The sequence below is a fragment of the Lagopus leucura genome, unplaced genomic scaffold, assembly GCF_019238085.1.
Source record: "Lagopus leucura isolate 7727_CA_CO unplaced genomic scaffold, USGS_WTPT01 Super-Scaffold_100016, whole genome shotgun sequence".
In the NCBI taxonomy this organism is placed as follows: Eukaryota; Metazoa; Chordata; class Aves; order Galliformes; family Phasianidae; genus Lagopus; species Lagopus leucura.
In genome coordinates this window covers 1,899,478-1,919,058 of record NW_024962270.1, presented here as the reverse complement: position 1 = coordinate 1,919,058, position 19,581 = coordinate 1,899,478, and the positions used below count along the sequence as shown (strand labels likewise).

The 19,581-nt window shown below is 51.4% G+C and overlaps 3 protein-coding genes across 3 annotated transcripts in view; 2 read left to right on the top strand and 1 right to left on the bottom strand.

The window, feature by feature from the left end:
* GPC3 (glypican 3) overlaps positions 1 to 3,552 on the top strand; it is an 85,213-nt gene extending 81,661 nt beyond the window's left edge. Inside the window, exon 7 of the mRNA XM_042876576.1 lies at positions 2,389 to 3,552. Within this exon, the coding sequence (XP_042732510.1) occupies positions 2,389 to 2,558 (170 nt within the window). The 3' untranslated portion in view covers positions 2,559 to 3,552. The remainder of the gene's footprint in view (positions 1 to 2,388) is intronic.
* Positions 3,553 to 6,377: 2,825 nt separating this feature from the next.
* On the bottom strand, positions 6,378 to 15,129 carry LOC122183036. The gene is made up of 4 exons (XM_042876770.1): positions 14,970 to 15,129; positions 14,519 to 14,775; positions 7,664 to 7,866; positions 6,378 to 6,799 (listed from the first exon to the last, which is right to left on the bottom strand). Exons 1-4 carry the CDS (start codon positions 15,127 to 15,129, stop codon positions 6,523 to 6,525), a joined length of 897 nt encoding a protein of 298 aa, XP_042732704.1. The 3' UTR covers positions 6,378 to 6,522.
* Positions 15,123 to 19,581, top strand: part of GPC4 (glypican 4) — a 62,779-nt gene continuing 58,320 nt past the window's right edge. Inside the window, exon 1 of the mRNA XM_042876437.1 lies at positions 15,123 to 15,296. Within this exon, the coding sequence (XP_042732371.1) occupies positions 15,128 to 15,296 (169 nt within the window). The 5' untranslated portion in view covers positions 15,123 to 15,127. The remainder of the gene's footprint in view (positions 15,297 to 19,581) is intronic.

Here is a 19,581-nt window from a genome sequence, read left to right as displayed (position 1 = left end):
ACAGGCCCCGTTATTAATACAAAATAAAAGACATATGGCTAAATCCATTAGCTTAAAGATACAGCTGAACATAAGTCCAGAGAAAGAAGCGATGCAAGGAACATTTGAAACCAATGCCACACCCCAGCACAAAGCTTTGAAGTGGTTTAACAAAGCTAGGAAAGCATCTCTCAAAACTCTAATGACAAGAGGGTTTCTGTTCCCTTTTCTTCTTCCTTGGGCAAAGAATGAATGAGAAAATCAGCATCCTTGCTGGGGTGAAATCTCATGATTTGAAAAGTGGTCTTTGCTCACAGTCAGGCGAAATCTCAGAATTTGAAAACTTCCCCTGTAAAAAAAAAACAAAACAAAACAAAAAAAAAACAACCAAACAAAAAAAAAACCAAACCAACAACCACACACACACACACAAAATCAGAAACAACCAAACCAAACCAAAAACCAACACTCAAATGATTAAAGTTTGAAATCATCATTTTGATGCTCTTGGGTTGGACCTTTCCCAGAGGGTTCAACAGCTGCACCCTGTGCCTGCCCTGCCCCATGGGGGAGGTGTGTGCTGTGCCAGGGGACAGCAGCTTGAGGATAAAAGCAGGAGAGCTGCAGAGAGGAGGAACTGCATTGTCTGGGAATCTGCTGGAGGCATTATAGGTCATTTACCAGGCAGGTTTTGCTTGCACCTGGCTTTCTGTTCTCCCTTCCAGCCATTTCTGACCCTTCTTGATGGTCTGAGCCACCTCACTTGTCATACTGCTGTTGTTATGCTTTTGTTTTGCAGTGTTTGTTTGGGGATTTTGATTAAGAAATATTGCTGCAGTGTTTGCCTTGGCAGTGGTCCTCATTGGGCTGATGTGGCGTTTTTTAGCTGGAGTGTTTGTTCAGGCTCTTGGATTCTTTCTCAGGGGTGGGGTGGGGTGATCCAAGCCCATGAGTATGCTGGTGATCCACGAGGGCTTGTGAATGGCTTGAGCCAGGTTGTCTTCTGATTGAAGCCACCAGCTTCCTCTGCATCCAATGGCCCAGCTCTAGGGATAAGGCCAGCAGGCTTAACTGAGAGCATCCAGGTGATAAACTGGCATGGCTGAACAGGGCAGAACCAGCTTTAGCAGGGGGTTAAACTAGATGATCTCCAGAGGTCCCTTCCAACCCTTTCCAATCCTTTCTGTAGGCTCTGCCAGGACTGTCAGAACTTTTTGGACTATCAGAACTTTTACACAGTTTTCTTGGGTGGGAGCTTCCATGTGCTTCTTCTCAAAATCCCCGTGTTGCAACAGCAGCAGGCTGGTGGCGTGACATCCTTTCCCATTCCTCACTCTCTGGTGCTTTGATGAGGCGGACAATTGATGGGATGGGTGTGCTGAAAGTGCTGTAAGCAACATATTTTGTGCATGCTTATGAAAGACTCCAAAAGGTCCTCACAGCAGGAGGTACATGGTTTGGGAGGATATTTGTGCTGGCCAGGATTTCTTCACTCGTGCACCCATCCCTGCAGTGCGTGCGGAGCAGACACTCTTTGCTTTGCTGAACACCCACTCTTGGCTGATTTTTGGGAGTATCACTTCAACAAGCCAAATCCTCTTATCTGGAGCTGTTGGAGTTGGTCCAGAGGAGGCCACAAAGATGCTCAGAGGGGCTGAGCACCTCTCCTTGAGGAAAGATTGAGGTTGCTGGGGGAGTCCAGCCTGAAAGGCTCCGGGGACACCTTTCAGTACTTAAAGGGAGCTTACAAGCAGGAGAGAAACTAACTTTTTATATGATCTGATTGTGACAGGACAAGGGCAAATGGTTTTAAACTAAAAGAGGGGAGATTTAGGTTACATGTTAGGAGGAAATCCTTTATTCAGAGGGAGGCAAGGCATAGGCTGCCCAGGAAGCTGTGTATACCCCATTGCTGGAGGTGCCCCAGGTTAGACTGGATGGGGCTCTGAGCAACCCAATCTGTCGGAGGGCACCCAGCCCATTGCAAGGGATTGGAACTGAATCATAGAATTGCTCAGGTTGGAAAAGACCTTAAAGATCATCAAGTCCAACTGCAACCTAACCGTACTACCCTAACTCTAACAACCCCCTGCTAAATCATGTCCCTGAGCACCACATCCAAATGATTTTTAAACACATTCAGGGATGGTGACTCAACCACCTCCCTTTCCAACCCAACCATTCTATGATTCAGCGATCTCTTCTTTCTGGAGTGCCTTAGAGTTGTGAATTTTTAGTCTTTCAGACTTCAGGTTTGCCATGGGATACCAGGGATTGGCTGGAGGACCCAGGAGGTGTTACTGAGCTCTTCTGCCCTTTTCACCCGTGCCAGGCTGCCCCAGTGCAGATAGGGCTGGCTGCTCCCCACACCACATGTGCCACTAACCAGCTCTCTCCTTCTGCTTTCAGAGCTGTCATACGACGTGGACATGGACGACACCTTGGCCAACAAGCAGCTGCTGAACCAGCACAACAAAGATGGGGTTGCCGTGCCCAACACTGACCCCGGCAGCATGGCCCCACGCCTTGGCCCTACTGCTGCCATCACCTTAGCCCTGCTGCTGGGCTGCTGGCCCTGAGCAGTGCTGCGGCACTCAGTGCCTTCCCATCCCTTTTTTTAAATGAGGAAAATGTTCAGAACCTCCCTGGAATATATGCACATTGCCAAAGACAGGGCAAAGGACTTGAGTGGATTTTATAAAATAATACGGTATCTTCACCAAAAAAAAAGAGAAGAAAAGAAAAAAAAGGGTTTGTTCATGGTAAACTAGTAAATACATCACAGTGTTTTTAAAGATAATCCTATTTAATATAAGAAGGTTGATATTAAATTGTCCCTAGCAGTTTTGGAAGACTGAGCTCTGCCTTGCCTTTAACGGAAGAGCGCATTTCATCTTGAGTTGTTTGAATGTGCATGGGGTAAAGAACACCTAGATTTATGAAGTACTCTCAGCAAATATCAGCCCCCTGTTCCCAGTTGACTTAATACAGACTTTTTCTGTGGTTGATGCAATTTTTGTACTCTCTCCAAATCGGGGAGTCATCCTGAGGCACCCGGCCAGGAACAGAACCCGGCAGGACTGGGAAGATCGAATATAAGGTCAAGGAAGAAAGGTGCTGTTGGTACATGTGCTGGGACTGCCAGGTATTTGCTAGCCTTGGCGTGGCTCTGGTGCCACCAGCCCCAGTGCTGTCAGGCAAGCAGCAGTGAGAGAACCTCTCAGCAGCTGGGAGTGAGATGGAGAATGGGACCACTGCCTTTCTCTTGTCTCCAGCTGTGGGTCCCCACCAAGGATGCCCATGTGTGCAACACCCTGTTGGAGTTCTTTGGAGCAAAGCACCACCTTTTCCATGGGAAATCTGCAAACGCAGTCCAGACAAAGGGCAGACAGCATGGTTGTGCACACCTCCGTGCTTTATGGGGATGAATAATGCATCCAACACACTGTGCTACAAAGGAGGAAAAGAAAAGGATTTGCAGGATCCCAGAGGCAGATGAGACTCTTGCTCAAGTGTTTCTTTGCATGCTACTTTGCTTAAGCTGTCTCTAAAATAAAGGTCGTTTGCTCTAGACACGGTGCACATCAAGTAAGCTCCTGGCGTGCGAGGCGATGCTCGGCGTTGTGATGCTCGGCGCTGGTCCTGGATGGGCAGCCTGGAATGCCCAACTTAGGGGCACCACTAAGGGCTGCGGTTAGGCTGATTAAATGGGCAGGGGCCAGGGAATGTTTGGTTTGGTTCCCAGCCAGAATGGTTACATATTTCAGATTAAGATGCTGCTTTTACTGGAGTGATCCTATCTGCAGTATCTTAAGCTGTAGTGTGCCTGTGTGCACACATGCACGCACACAACCACACTTACGTGCATGCTTTAAATGTTTGTGTGCCTCTGACCTTATAAAAAAGAAAAAAAGAAAAAAAAAAGGAACTGTATCTTTGGGAGAATGGAAATCCAAACCACACAATCAAATGGTTTGGAGAAGGGAAACTTCACCTCTTGTTGCTTTGAAGTAGTGGAGCTGATCTGCACTGACTCAAAGCCTTGTGACTGCTTTCCATGCTGTGATGCTCACAACGTAGTGGAGAGGGGAACTGGGAGCTCACTTCCAGCTTTGCATGAGGATGGGGACCCAAAAGGTGGGGGCCGAGGGATTTCTTCTGCACTTCAAGCCTCCCACTGCCCTGCTCTCAGCACTGTGGCTGGCTGTGCCCATGAGCCTCTGCTCCCATAGGAAACAGAGGAAAGGGAATATGTGATGAGAGCCACTCGTCGCATCTGATCATTTTCTTTCATCCCTCTGGAGCGCTGGGGGTGGGAACAGGAGGGCCATGGGTCTGCTCAGAGGCATGCAGTACTGTTGCCCCAGCATGCGTCTCTGTGATCAGCATGGAGGATGTTCTTGCCTCTAATCCCGTGCTGAAGGTATTGTGTGTGCTGCTTCCTCCTTGGATAAACAGCAGACAGTGCAGGCTGTGTCTCGCTGGGTATCTTACAAAAGCTGCCTGGTTTCCCTACTCTGCGCTGCTGCGGTGTGATGTTGATGCTTGTCAACAGAAAGCCTCTCTGTAGCATGCTGAGCCCATTTTCTCGGTGCATGGACATGCTGTTTAGCAAAGCTGTGTTGTTTGAGACTTTGTTATGAAAAGAGATCACAAAAAACAGCTTTGCAGCCTTGTATCTGCCAAGTCTCTAAAATAACGCGTGATAACTTGGAGAAAGCTGTTGATTTACACCCTGCAGTGGGTTTGTGTTTTAACAAAGGTTTTGCAATGGTTTATAATCTTCATCCAATTATTTTTTTTTAGCCATAACTGAGAGTGAACTTAGAATCGTAGCATCATTATGGTTGAAAAATGACCACTAAGATCCCCAAGTCCAACCCCAGCCCACCCCACCGTGCCCATCACCACGTCACTAAGTGCCACATCCCCACAGTTCTGGAACATCTCCAGGGATGGTGACCCCCTCTCCCTCACCCCCACTCCTTGGGCAGCTGTGCCAGTGCAGCACTGCTCTTTTGGAGAAGAAGTTTTCCCTGATATTCCACCTGAACCTGCCCTAGAGCAATCTGAGGCCAATCCTTCTCATCCTCTCAACTCAACCCCACAGATCTCCCCACAGAGCCCCATTTGATGGTGGGCTCCCAGCACTGACCTCTGTGTGAGCTCTGTCACCACACCGTGCTCAGCCCATGGCAGTACAAGCCTGCTGAGGATGGAGCAGCAGTGGCACAGCACCAGGTGAGTTTGCCAGCAGCCTGCAAAGGGTGGAGAAGCACCTTGTGCCAGTGTCTGAGGGTAGGATGAGATTCCAGCACGTGCTTTACATGTGTAATGTACTTCTGTACTAACCGTGCCTCAAATTATAATGTAAAACCAAAATATTTTTGTTGGATGAGAACGCCTCGTCCATTAATCAATTGACTAGTACTGTGTAGAGCATGGGATGCTATAATCTAACACACTTAACAGCTGCTTGAAACAGCTGCTGCTCATGGCTCTCGCTGGTTTGAGAACTGAGATCTAGAGTGCTTCAGTTCTGTCTTTCAGGGGAGATTTTCAGGATTGTTCCTTCATCTGTGCCAGCTTGGGAGCGGGGATGTAGGTGCTTCTGCTGCATTACAAACCCTGCCTGTGCCTAATTTGTTGCTTTAGCAAGGACCCAGGTCTGGAGGTGTTGAAATCTGCAGCTGGAGGGGGAGCATGTGGGACAATCCTACTGGAGGAGGATGGTCCTCAGAGGGGGACTTTGGTTTTTCTGCCTTTCGTTGGGGTCGTGGTGAAGAATTGTGATGGAAGAGATGCTGCAAAAACGATGAAAAGGTCTGTGGGAAGAGGTTTTGACCATGTGAATCAGGTAGTGGGTGCCAGTCTGCTGCTGGGAAGGGCTAACAAGTAAAACTGGGGAGGGGTGGGGAGGGGGAGAAAGGAAAACCCCACAAAAAAAAAGCAGCCACCAACCCCCTAAAGAAGATTGTCAGAGCCTTACTAAAGGACATTCCCCAGAGATGAGGTAACTGAAGTTTTGATATAGACAGATGAAGCAGCCCTGGCATGTTTATACAGTCAGAGGGTTTACTGCATTAAAAAAAAAAAAAAAAAGACACCAAAAAACAAAACAAAAAAAACAACAGAAAAGCAGTCGGCATTAATCAAATATCGTTTATTTTGTCAAACATTGTATCCTTTTGAAAACAAACATCTTGGTGCTGTTTTGCCCAAAGCGTGCTCGGAGCTGAAGCTCACATCCAGCCCCAGGCAGCAAGGGGCCGTATCTCCTCCTGCAAAAGCCACTTGGGACAGCAAAGGCACCATTAGGGTTATGCAGCATTATTCCTGATGCTCCTGGGCAGCCAGAGGCACACAGAGGCTTTTCCTGACTGCCCTGCCATGTTCCCAACAAGCAGAACCAGTCTGGGTCTGCAGCAGCCTGTATCCCATCAGTGTCATATTCTATTACCATCCACCGCGCCAGCAAATGGGAAAATAAACACGGGGCAGATAGCAAAGCAAGAGGCTGTTTATTACCGATGTGAAGGAGAGTCACGTTTGTGTACATTCTGCTGGGGAGTGCACTGAAGTGGCTCCTTCCCCATGGTGTGAAATGGGGCCGTTGTGGGGTGCAGGCGTCTCGTGGCACTTTAGGATGCGCCAGGCGATGCGCTGTCCCCCTTGGTTATGGTTAACGCTGGAGCACGGCTCTTGAAGCTGGATGTCAGCAGCTGACAGTGTTTTCTGAGAACTTGTCATCTGGACTTCTTCTAGCAAGATTCCTGGTATTGGGTGGGATCGTTCCCGTTTGATGGAAAAACAATGTTTTCTGGAAAAAAAAATAGAGAAGTAGTAAAGGGAAGATGGTGACAAAATGACTCATGACATCCATCTGAGACCAGCAGCACCACCCAGGACATGTCCTGGGGTTCCCCGTCGCAGCAGAGGATGCTGTTCCCAGTGCAGCAAGGTGCAGTGCTGGCTGCGTGTTGCGGGCGGCCCTGGTGTGGCCCATCCCTCAGTGTGTGCTGCCAGCACACATAGGGAACACTGGGCAATACTGGGATGCTGCTGGGCTAAGCAGCAAGGGTGGTGATTGGCATGGATAATTGCAGGGGGGTCAGGGCGTGTGGGAGGATGATGATCTGTGTTTGTGCCCGGTAGCACCTGCCTTAATTGCTGCCTCTTAGCACAGGTGCTGCTGCTGGATGCTGCCCTGTGCTCTCCCCCAGCCCAACCCGAGCTGCAGGGGCAGGAAAACACAATCTTTGTGCTGCATCCTGCCCTTCTGGGGGTGGCTTCTGTGTTTTGTGTCATGCTGGCATGACAATTCCACCCTCAGAACAGCCCTAGGAGTCATTCTTGGGCACACAGTTTCCTATATCCACCATCCCTCATGTACCACACTTAGTCCATTCTGGTCTGGTTTCAGGAAGCAGGGATCTGGGCTTGCAGGTGCATAAAAAAATAAATCTCTCTTCTTTTTCCTTTAGCAAACATGGCTTAGGACCATTCCTACCAGCACCAGTGGCACTGTCAGGACTCATTGCTGTGGACTATTGTTCTGGGTCCCAAGGGAGCCATTGGAAAGAGGATAAAGCATATTTGCCATTGCAATAGAAACAAGATGAGAATTAGTCCACTAATCACCAACTAAAGTCAAACATATGGAAGAAAAAGTGGAGTTATTTACGTCTTTCTCACCCTCTGTGCACACGGATGGTCACAAAGCACCAAGCTATGGGGATGGCAATGGGTCACCGCTCCATCCCAGCACTGGGGAAAAACTTTGTTTGCACCACTGGGATTTTCTTCAGAGCAGAATGTCCAGACGGGGAAATGAGCCATAACTGTGTGCAACAGCTTGGATGCAAATGTTGAGCAGTCGTCTATCTGCTGGGGAAGGAATAAATAGAGACGTGGGTCTTGCACCTTTTAAACACTGCATGTCTGCGGACTGTGAATGTGGCTATGGGATTTGCATGCTGCTTTATTTAGTACTACATACGCTGCCTTGTGTTTACAGAAACCGCCCTGCACACACCAAATGTGCAACCACAATGAAAAAAAAAAAAGTTTTAAAAAAGGGCACAGAAATAGAGGCAAGATCTTGTCGCCAGTTCCCCCACTCCATGTCTGCGGTGGTGTTCAGGGGGAGCCAGCATCCGACCTCCTGCTTCCCTTCGTGCTGTTGCTGCATTGTGAAGCTGAAGGTTTTCTCCCCCACTGATTATTTGTCTTTCCAGGGGACCGAAGGGAGAAGGCTGTAAAAGTGGGAGATGGCCCTGTTCTGCCATGGAGCACTTGGAGGGTGCCATGTGTGTGCGGGGGGGTGGCAGCTGCCATGGGGTGTCCTGTGCCGGGTGTCACCTCCGGAAGAACTGTCACAGTCACCTCTAGGGAGGAGGAGTGCTGCTCGTATATGCTGGCATGACAGTGCTAACTGTAATGATAATGACCGTAATTACGATAACTGCTCTGCAGCTCAGCCTGCACGCATCCTCGGACCTCCATGCTGCTTGCCTGAAGCATTTCACAGCGTTTAGCGACTGATCGCTTGGGGCCGGATACACATCGCTGGTTGAGTTTGAAGAGACCAAGCGGTCCCTGATGGGTGCCAGACTCGGGCAGCTCCACGGTGGGGCACCGCAATAATCCCATCTCCCAGTCCAAGCTCCTCCCGTCCCTCCGTCCGCGGTGTGAGATAAGTGGATTCCCCAACGCTGCTCAGACAGCTCTTACCACCTCTTTTACAACACATCACGTGGCACCTGGCTGCAAGCTCTGCTGTTTGCTCTTGATCTTATTGCTGTCAGTGTAAGATGGGTGTGCGGATGTTTGCCAGGGCTGCTGTCAGGCCAGGACCTGGGCTGTGCTGGTGGAGGGGTTGCTGCTCCCCTTTAGCCATTCCTATTGCTGCCAAACCCAAGTGGGACCTGGCTGTGCAGGCAATAAAATCAGTGCAGGAGGCACTGAGTGCATCGTTCTGGCACATTTCAGGGTGTATCCCCACGTGTTGCCATCCGGATCAGTGCCACAATTGCTGCTTGTCCATCTGGCCAAGGGATTTGTGTGGCCAGTTAACCAAAGTGTTAAAGAAGAATTAATGGTCTCAGTGTACCCTGGTGTGATTAGCACTGAGAGCTCATCCAAGTGTGCACGTTGCTGATGCTCCACCCTCCATCACATCTCAGCACTCGGAGGCTGAGCCCTGAGCACTGTGCAGCACCAAATTGTTGGCCGTGTAAGACATTTCTCCACTAGAGAATACCACTGGGAGCAAGGCCAGGTGCTCTTGCATTTGAAGCCCCAGCACTGCTGCTGCAGGTTGCAGCATCTTTCACCAGACAGCAGTCCATTGCTTTAGCAACATGAGGGAGAACGGGAAAGATGGTGAAGCGCTCTGGGTGTGCTTCAGCCTTTCCAGATCTGCACCTCCTGCTTTCCCTTTCAGCAAGCCCATTTTGGGGTGGATGGGACCCTTTGCTTCATCCAGCTGCACGATGCTGTGCTTCAGATGTGGCTGCAGCAACTCAGGAGCACTGTGTGCCTCTGAGATGAGTGTGGCTTAGGGGCTGTGTAGGAAAACACCCCCAGGAGCCACTGTCATTGGAAATGTCATGGTATCATCATTCCAGCAGCGTGCAACTGGAGAAGGAGGCCCCAAGGCAGCCTGGCCCGCTTTAGGGACCAAATTAAATTTAAAAGAATTTTCAAATTAAAAAATAATTGATTTGGAGTTCCATCCCTGCCATCTGGTTTTGCATGTTTTGGGTGTGAGTATTCCTGCTGCAGCCTTGGGACTTGGAAAAAAAAAAAGACTAATAAGAAAATTCCTCTTTAAAGAGGTAAGACACCAATCCAAGCACTGGGCACTTGCATTCGGTGTTGTGCAACCTGGATGGCAGGAGCTCAGCACAGTGCTTGCTGTCAGACCTGTTGCAGCTCCATCAAGCTTTGTTTCCTCAATTTCAGTTAAGATGCTCTGCGTAAAAATGCATTTTTCCATGGATAACTTTGGTTTGGCCATCAGCACTGAGAATTGCTGAATGTTTTTCCACTCATATAAGATCCTGGGCTAAGTATTCATCCCAGGGTCTCTATAGGAGCAGGCAATGGGGAGAACAGTGTGCTGCCAGGGGGAGAGCAAGCTGCTTTGCACCAAGAGCCATCCCTGGATCTGCCATTTTAGACCAGATCAGGGCCAAAGGGGTGCAAAGCAATGATACAGCAGTAGGTAGGATGCCGGCCTCATCCCTGCGCTTCCACACTGGGGACAACCAGACAGCACATCAAAGGAGCAGCACTGCTCCCACTGTCCCCATCCCATATGGAGCATGCTGCTGGTCCTGTGGCCACCCACACAGCCACACACATCCATCACTCATCCCTGCTGAACCTCACCACCGGCCACCGCCCTGACCCCACCATCTCCCTCTCTTTCCCTGTGGATTCAAGTGCAAATGCCTCAGGGCTGCGTGCTGGACAGCCCCTGGCACCGCTGCTGACGTCCCACGTCCCTCCAACTGTGTGACCGCACTCCTGGGTGATTTACGACAGGAAACGTCGGCTGCGGGGTAACAAATGGCCGAGCGGTTTCCCTTTTTTTTTTTTTTTTTTCCTTTCTTTCCCCCCTTTTCTTCCTCCTACTGCAATAAAATGACTCTCAGTTTTTCCCCTTTCTCCCCGATCTATGCCCAAACCGCAATATTGGTTAAAAATATCATCTGCAAAAAGAAAAGACAAATAAACGAGCACATCAAAGCCGGCTGCCTGGGGCCGTTCTGCTGGGAGCAGCACCAGAGCCGGGCGCTGGGCCCATTATCTTGCTGATATCTAATGCCACCACTTCAGAGTGTGAGAATGGAGCTTTTCTTTTTTTTTTTTTGTACCCGCTGAGCGCACCGGGAGCACAAAGGACGCCATCCACTGCAGCTCCCAAGACATGTTGACATGTTGCTCTCAGATTTCATTCCTGAAAATCTGGAACTTTACGCTGAACAAATAACACGATCTTTTCCCTTCATCTGGAAAGGATAAAAACAATTGCTGGCACTCGGAGCAGATCTCGCTGCTTTTTCTCCCTCTGCTCTCCTCACAAGCTCCAGTTTGCTGCCCGCAAGTTCCTACTTGCACATTTCCATCTGAAAACTTTAAACTATGGGGGCTGCGGAGGGGGGTGAGAGTGGAGGGGAATGAAAATTTCTTTTTTAAATAGCATTCTGGGAGAAATAAAGTCCCTGGATGAAGTGCTGGGTGCTGCAATGAGGAGCTGCAGAGCTCACCCTGACAGCGTCACTCGTATCTGCAGGCCACAAGGAGCCAACTTTCACCTCTGTGCTCCAGCTCCAGCTCCAGCCCTGGATGGGTGCTGCTTGTCCCATTGGAAGGCCTGTGGAGGTGCCCAGTACCAGCAGGACTGGGATGACCTTGCTGAGCACAGCAGAACACTGCTTATTCTGGCTGTACTGCATGGGTTTAATAGCTGGCATGGACAAGCTCAGGTAATGTGGGGATATTACACAATTTTAGGCAGTGCCAATTCTGATTTACATTAGGAAAAGCTTTTGTACTGTAAGATACTGAGCCAGGAGCTGGGACAGGCTGCACTGAGGAGGGATTTGGGGAGCAGAAGGGGACAGCGCAGCTTGAGCTCAGTCCTGCCAGGCACTGGGTCTTCCAGTCCTAATCTCCCCGACTCCAGGGTTCTGTGAGCCCACCAGTGGGGTGCTGTGTTATCCGGGTGCTGGGAGGCTGCATGGGTAGTGGGCAAAGCCCTGAGGGTGCTGTGCTACTGGCTGAGTGCGTGTGTGGATTTATCTGTATCCCAGTGAGTCCTGCTTCCCATCTTTAGTGCTTTTCCCCTTGCTGACTGTTTTCTTGGCCAGCTACCGTAGCTCTGTAGCTCTCTCAACCAACCGGGCTGCAGGGAACCCTCCTGTGCCACATGGAGCAGGACACCCCTGTGGTGGCAACAGGGGGGACACAGCCTGGGGACCCTAGGAGCAGAAGTGGCTGTGGCCAGCCCTGGAGCGACGCTGAGTGACGTGAGCTTGCTGGGAATCTGCTGAGGAATATTTTTATCCGCTGGGTGTGAGCGCTGCGCGTCAGAGCCATCTGCTGCACAGTCGTTTTGGGGAGAGCTGGGAAGCACAGGCATGGAAATCTGTGCAAATGAGTGCATTCCTGTGCCCTTCAAAGCTCTGTGTCCCCAAGTCTCCTCCACGGGTGTCTGGGGACAGGACAGAGCCGAATCCTTGTGCAGCTGGGGGAGAGACAAGCGCTCGCATTCCCTAAAATGGAGATGGTCTTGAGCTCTATACAGTGAGCCCCATGTCTTGAAAATGGTTTTGGGAATGGGATGCTGAGTGAAGCATGGGAACAGCCCCACTGCACCACCCAGCCTGCTCCCCATCACTCTCCTTGTATCTTTCCAGCTTGCTTTGGTTTGCACTCTCCTAGGAAGCGTGCACCCAATGTGCAGCATCCCTGCTGCAGAAGGCACTGAGAGGCAAACCCAGAACCCTGCACTGAGCAGCCACAGCAGGATGTTTCTGTGTGCTGGATGGGGGGAAGGAGTCCCAGGATAAAAATAAGCAATAAAAAGAAATGGAGACATCAGCCCGTGCTCCAACACCGGATCTGCTCATCCTAAAATATCAGGCTGTTGACATTCAAAACCCATATTCAGAGCCTCTTTTTGCAACAAGCAGAATCCCCACATCCTCGTGACAGACGCCAGGTGACAGCTTTGTGCTGATTTCCTGCACCCCTGTGAAGGGTTTGTACCAATTCCTCCAGAGAGGATTTAAAGTTGTCTGTGCCATGACACGCTTGGTGTCCACCATCAGGATGCCTGTGCTGCAGGAGGGAGTCCCCAGGAGCTGCAGCTCTGTGTCCACAGCCTCCATTACAGGGGGCCATGAGGTTTTGTGGGGCTGGGAAAGAAACACTGAGGCTGGTGGTGGAGACACAGCTGGAGGAGACCTTGAGGGAGGTAGGAAAGAGATGCAAGTGAGACTTTTTGCCCCGAAGAAAACCCACTCAACATCTTCTTAAAACTAAAATGGAAGTTTTCCCCTTCACTTTTCTCCTGGGAAACAGAGAGAAATGGGAAAGGGGAATGATTCAAGAAGTTTGGGGTGAAGAGGTCGGGGAGGTTTATTCTGCCAGAAGCGAAGAAACACTGCAGAATTAGGAAAAATCCAGTGAAAAATGTCCTTTTTTTGAGAGAGAGAGGCCACTTTTCCATTCTTTTTAAACAAAGTTTTTCATGAAAAATTTCAGGCACTCCCATTGTTTTGCTGCAGCCTTTGATTTAACTACTTGATGGAGCAGTCGACAAAACCCTCCGTGTTTTTCAGGAGGTTTCTTAAATCCTGCCGAGGTATGGGATTATGGGGAACAACAAATGGCAAAGCTGTCTCTAACCCCACAGACTTTCTCACTCTCGTTTTCTCTCTCTCTTTGGAATAAAAAATGCAGCGCTCCCCGCTGAGTTCTCTTTAAAATTCACATTGTCTCTTCAAATAAAGGCTGGGAGGGTGAGGTAGCACTTTGAAAACCAGAACTCGGTCATACATTGCAGGGCCACATCCCAGAGGATTATTCTCTCTCGGGACACTTTATAACTTCATGAGAACTTCAGGCCTGCCTCGTCCCACCGGCCCCGTGCATGGCAGGGTGACTGTCCCCAAGCTTCTCCACCTGTGTCAGCTTCCCCATCATGGTGCCCTCTCACTTTTCCTCACTTTTTGGGGTGATTTCCAGTTGCACCCTGGAGCTCCTGGCCTGACTGCTGAAAGGTTTGTGAAGGACAGTTTGTGTTCCTGTAAGCAGTGGGAACCCTGTGCGTTCCACCTCTGGTCACCATGTGCTGGGGGGGTGTCTGAAGGCCACAGGTTCCCGTGTTGCCCCATGGCACATGTGGGGCCGCAGCTGGTTTGACTTGAGGAGCACTGGGGGTCCTGGTGGTGGCGTGGGAAAGCTGAGTCCTCCCCCATCCCTTATCCTCTGCCGGAGAACCATTGAATCATTAAGGCTGAAAAACAGCTCTAAGATCCTCCAGTCCAACAGTCACCACCGTGTCCCTCAACACAGCACGCGGCTAATGAGACACAGCTTAACGAGCTGCTTTTAGTAGTGGACCATCCTCACCTGGCCTTTAGCAAACCCTTAAGCAACACTGCAGCCTGTTGAAATTAGGATGGTGCCTTTCACTCTTGCGGAACCACTTCTGTGATTCCCAGTGAACAGCAGCAGGCAGCGGGGCTGGGCTGAAGCACGAGGTGTGCACACATGGGCTGCCCCCAGCATTCACCCAGCTGCCCTGCTCGTGTGTTTGCAGGGCTGTGAGCACATGGCTGAGCATCCAGCACATGTAGGTGCTGCTGCTGAGGCATTCCTCCAGAAAACTCTTGGAAACAAGAAAACGGTGGGCGGGAAAAAAAATAAAAAACAACCAAAAGAAAACCAACCAACGAATGTCAGTTTTGACGAGTGCTTCAAGCTCACCGTTCAAACCTGTCACAGCGATGTCAAAACTCACCGGCTTAGTGAATGTATTAAACCTGGAGCAGAGCCGCTGCATTTCCAGCTCCAGTTCAAAACGAACGGTCGCCTCCAGCCCGCACCGAGGGATTTCCTCCCCTCGGATCCAGGTAGGGTCCCCGCAGCCCCGCTGGGAGGAGGCGGGTCCGGCCCGGGTCCGGGCGGCGGGGAAGATCTCCCGCTCGGGGCGAGCGTGCAGCCGCGCGTTGGGCTGCGAGCTCCGCTCCGCCTCTCCGGGCGGGTGGATCCCGGCTCCTGAGTTTCCCGGGGGCTGCAGAGGCTTGTCCCAGCCCTGCGCGATCCTGCTTGGCTGCCGCCCTCCCCGCCTCCCTCTCCCTCCTCCCTCTCCCTCTTCCTCCTCCCTCTCCCTCCTCCTCCACCTCCTCCACCACCACCACCACCACCCCATGTGCTTCCTGCCGGGCCAAGTTTGCAGAGCGCCGCCGCACGCACGGCCCAGCGGAGCGGAGCCGCGGCGGAGAGGAGCGGGGTGCACGGCAGCGGGCGCGGCTCCTGCGCGGCGCGGGCTCGGCGGAGGGCCGGCTCCGGCTTCGGGCCGCGCTCCCCCGGCCGCGGCCCCGGCGGCCCCCCCCCGCCCTCCTGCACCATGCCGCGGCGGCGCGGCTCCCTGCCGCCCCTCGTCTGCACTTTAGCCGCCCTCAGCCTGCCGCTGCTTCTGGCTGCCGAGCCCCGCGCTAAAAGTTGCTCCGAAGTGCGGAGGCTCTACGCCGCCAAAGGCTTCAGCCAGAGCGAAGCGCCCAGCCACGAGATCAGCGGTGAGTCGGGGAGGATCGCGGCTCCTTTGTGCTCGGAGCCCCGCGCTCCGCCGGGCCGGGCTCTGCGGGGTGCGCTGCCTTCCCGCTGCCGGGCTGCGGCTCCGGATCCCGGTGCGGCTCCCCGAGCTCAGCCGGGCCGGGCCCGCGCCTGTTGCCGGCTCGCTCGCTGCCGCAGGCGGTGCTGCGGCCGCCGTTTCCCTCCCCGGAGCCGTCCCGGTACGGGCGGGCGAAGTCTCAGCGAAATGATTTCTTTTTCTTTCTTTCCTTTTTTTTTCTTTTTTCCCTCCTCCTTGGTTGTTTCCCCCCCCCCCCCCCCCCCATCCCGAGGTACTCGCGCATCCCGGGGACAGGAGTGCTCGCAGTCGGCAGCCGTAGGAAATGGTAGCTAATGTGCTCACACCCAAAACATTTTATTCTTTTTGTTTCATCCTTCGTCTCCCTCCCAGGGCTGCTGCTTTTATTTCCCCTTCTGAATGACCTACTGGACCGCATTCTCCGCGGAACAAAGGAAGTGCCTTTTTAGCTGGAATCCTCGGAGACCACCAAGGACTCCGGCTCATGCACTGCAATTTCGCACTACTTTTAACAATAACAAAAATGCATGACTGAATGGTTCAAAAATGTGGAGTGTTAGGGGCATTCATTTCAGTCTGGGACGCTGTCACAACACAGACAGACCCCAAGTAAATACCTTTAGATGGCGGGTAGAGAAGTTGAGGGTAATCTTTAGCATTGGCGCTCCCTCCAGTTCCGCATACGTTATCCTTGAAATGATTTCAATCGGATGCACTTTTATTTTGGCAGACTAATGGTTCTCTTTTCTCCCGTGACTGAGTGAAATTGAGGGCCCGTTCACTTCTCCAAGAAATATTTTAATGAGAAACGTCTGACCAGTTGCAGTTAAAACAATTTCTCCACCCTCCCTGCTTTGGGAAGGTCTCTAATAAATGGGTTTATCTTTGATTTGAGGAGCTGGACATGGGCAGGTTTCCTTGCACCCCCGGTGTCTGGAAGGTTTGTCCCAGTCCTTGTCTCATAGAATGGTATTTAAGGTGATCTCTGGGGGATGTCAGGTTGGATCCTGGTAGCAGTGCTCATGAAGCTGACCTTTTGTAAGGAGGGCTCAGAGATGTGCGAGGAGCAAGGTAAGGTAAGGGGCTTTCTGCTGTGCCACGCTGAACACACCACCTGGGTTATGTCACTGTGCTGGGGATGTGGGAAAACTGCAGCTGCAACAGGTCCTCTGCAGTTCTGTGTTAAAAGGCTTGGTGGAAGGCTCTAAATGCAGTGCACTGCGTGCTCCTTGAAAGTGCGACGTGCCTTGAATGCTGCTGCCCTTGGAGTTAAACCTTGCGTGGGGTGCAACACCTGCTGCAGTTTCATATTCCCCTGCAGATGCGGTGGTTTTGGTGTGTGTGGTGTTAAAAGGCTCCTGACCCCCCCCCTTTGGGCTGCTCCTCAGCCATTGTATGTAAATGAAGAGGTGCTCACAGCTCATCCTGCTGCTTTGGGATTTGTGAGCACTGCCAGGTGTCTCCTGTGACCCTCATGGGGGCTGAGGTCTGACATGGGTACAGAAGGTCTGCAGTGCACATGGTGCCTCCAAAAATGAGTCATCAGCCAGACCTTTGGTCTCCATTGGTGATTCAGCTGAAGGCGATGTGCTCTGAGATGATGTGTGTGAGGGAAGGAGCCCAGCTCTATTGGGTTCTGCTTTACGTTTCAGTGCTGGTTTGCTTGGCTGTGTGCTGCTCTCCCATCCTCCTGCAGAACTGCTTCAGATCACGGTGCACAGCCAGACTTCCTCGTGTGTCTCCAGAAAGGTGCCCTACAGGCTGTAGCAAACTGTTTTTTGTAGGGTTTCTCTGCTCTCAGAGCGGGGCTTACCCAGCCTACAGATCTGGTGGCCTTGAGTTGTCAACATGCAGCAGTGTGGGCAGAGACATCTCTGCAACGAGCTGTGTGACAGCAAGTGGGACATGTCCTCACTTGGTGGGTGCAGGAGTCCTTCTAGGACGTGGGGGCATCTCGTGTGGGTATTTCACCCTATTTATGTTCTTCCAGAGCAGCAGGTTTGTGCAACGCTGTGCTGCAATGGGCTGATGTTTTATTTCTTTTTATTTTATCCACACCATTGCTGTTCTGGTTGGATTAAATGGGTATTCCTTGTGCATAATTACCTAGGAGTTCGAGTTAATGTTTATTTAGATTAGGTTTAGAATATGTAAATGGCAGGTATATCATGTATTTTAATTATATCTTGCCGATGTAAGTGGGCATTTCTGAAAGAAGCGCACAGCTGGTCAGCTGCTTGCTCCATGAGAGGTGTACAACCTGTTCTTTGTAGCAAGGAAAGCAGAGAAATTGTTTCCTTTCATTTAAAGCTGGTGTTGGAGGTGTAAAGAGATACCACCAGGAGGAATGTGCGCTGGGATTTTCCTAAGATGAGGTCTGTAGGAGCTTCTGCCCTATGGCCCTGTGATACTTTGTGTCACGGTGATGTGCGGTCTTGCTTCTGTTGCACTTAAAGCTGCCTGGTGTGGAGGGTTGGCATTGAGAGCATCTCTGTTGGTGTGGTATAGGAAGTGAATTGGTGGTGGGGATGGTGGCATCCCTGAGATCCCAGTGGGTGGCTGTGATTTAAAACCAAAAATCCAGCGTTCCTTTGAGCTGAGGCTCCTTCTTGATCCAAGGCATTGGACTCGTGGAAATCTCTTCCCTTTTCCTGCGAGCTGCAGGAAGGAGGTGTTTCTTTTCCCCAATTAAAAGGGAAAAAAGCTCTCTCTGATTGGTGGAAGGTATCATCTGTTAACCTGGGAGTGCCCTGTGGAGGTATAATGTGTTCCCATCTCTTCATTTCCTCGTGTGGAGGTTTTAGAGGAGTCCTTGAAGCAGATTTGGAAAACATTGGCTTTTAGGTGGCTGCAAGCAGGCAGAGCTCTGCAATCTTAGGAGCGATGCTTCTATTTCTCATTTAATCCAATCTCATGGAATAGGTGTGTCTGTTGGTGGTGCATGGGAGAGGTTCTTTTCCTTGAGGCTGAGGAATCACTTGGCCCCTCAGCTTTGGGCTTTTAGGATCTTGCCTGAATCTGCTGGAGGAGTGCCCTGCTGCCCCGTTGTCACCTGAGTGCTGTCACCACTGCGTCACCCAGCTGTGCCCTCCTGGGCAATGGAAACAGCTGTGGGCACTGGGGGGCTCTGGGGTAGGGACTGGCCCCAGGGAGCACTGCACGCTCCTCACGCTCTGCCTGCAAGTGTGCCTGGCTGCCTGATGGAGCCGGGACTGCTGTCTCCCACCCTGGGGTGCATTAACAGAACGATTGTCCATGGGCTGGGAGGAAACCGTCGGAGAACATCCTTGTGACGAGCTCGGAAAAGCAAATGAGCAAAACCCTGGATGTATTTTTAGCCGCTTTTAATGTCATCGAGCAACTGGGAGCAGCGGGGGGCAGCTGGCAGCGTGCGAGCACCAGCCTGGGAGCAGAGAGACTGCTGGAGATGGGGCAGAGAGAAGCCGGGGCTGCGCTGAGCTCCGGCAGCTTGCAGGGCTGCTCCGCTACAGCAGCACGTTGTGTTCTCGTGCACTGTGTGGTTACCGGCAACCGCGGTCCGGGCTGAGTGGGAGTATCGTTTTCCTTGGCAGATGCTTCATAGAAAGTTCTGTTTTTTCTGCCAGAATAAGCAGTCGTTACATTCCGTACGATTCATAGTCAAATGATTATCTATTGTTAAAATCGCCTTAATTATCAGATGTTTCCTTAGACGTGTAGCTGTTTTTTTAAAAGGCTGAATGGGAGCGTGTACACTGTGCAGCTCAGGCCTCCTGCACAATGTTTTTAGGACTGTTTTGTAATTTCAGGGAGATTTTCTGTGGCTTTCGTATGTCAACAGGCTTTTTATTCTCCCTGAGACTGCAGCAGAGCGAGGCGCCGGGCAGAGCTGCCGTGCGTTGGGATGCTGTGTCTCCCTGCACTGTGTGTGCATCCCTTCTGGGCTAGGAGCAGGGAATGCTTAGGCTGAAATGAGGCTGTGAGCTGTGGATGTGAGGTGACCCTGATGGGAGAAGGTCTCAGATGAGGCTTTTTTTTTTTTTTTTTCTTGGAGGTGTAGGTAGGCAATGATGGAGGCTGGAAGGGTCCCAGCAGGGTGCTGGTGTGTGTGGAGGTGGGGTGGGCTGGCAGGTGCTGTCTTGGGTGTGGGCAATGTGTTTGTCTCTGGGGTGCAGCCAGGGCTGTGTGTTGATGGAGAAGGTTTGGGCAGCACCATGGTGGAGAATCATGGT

Bases quoted from the DNA above. Each gene is read 5' to 3' on its own strand.
- LOC122183036 (XM_042876770.1), bottom strand. From the start codon at position 15,129: ATGGTGCAGGAGGGCGGGGGGGGGCCGCCGGGGCCGCGGCCGGGGGAG. The intron at 14,776-14,969 runs GTGCGGCGGCGC...CGGGAAACTCAG, and splicing joins TCCGCTCCGCTGGGCCGTGC to GAGCCGGGATCCACCCGCCC. The intron at 6,800-7,663 runs GTAAATAACTCC...TTTTTTTTCCAG, and splicing joins GCACAGAGGGTGAGAAAGAC to AAAACATTGTTTTTCCATCA.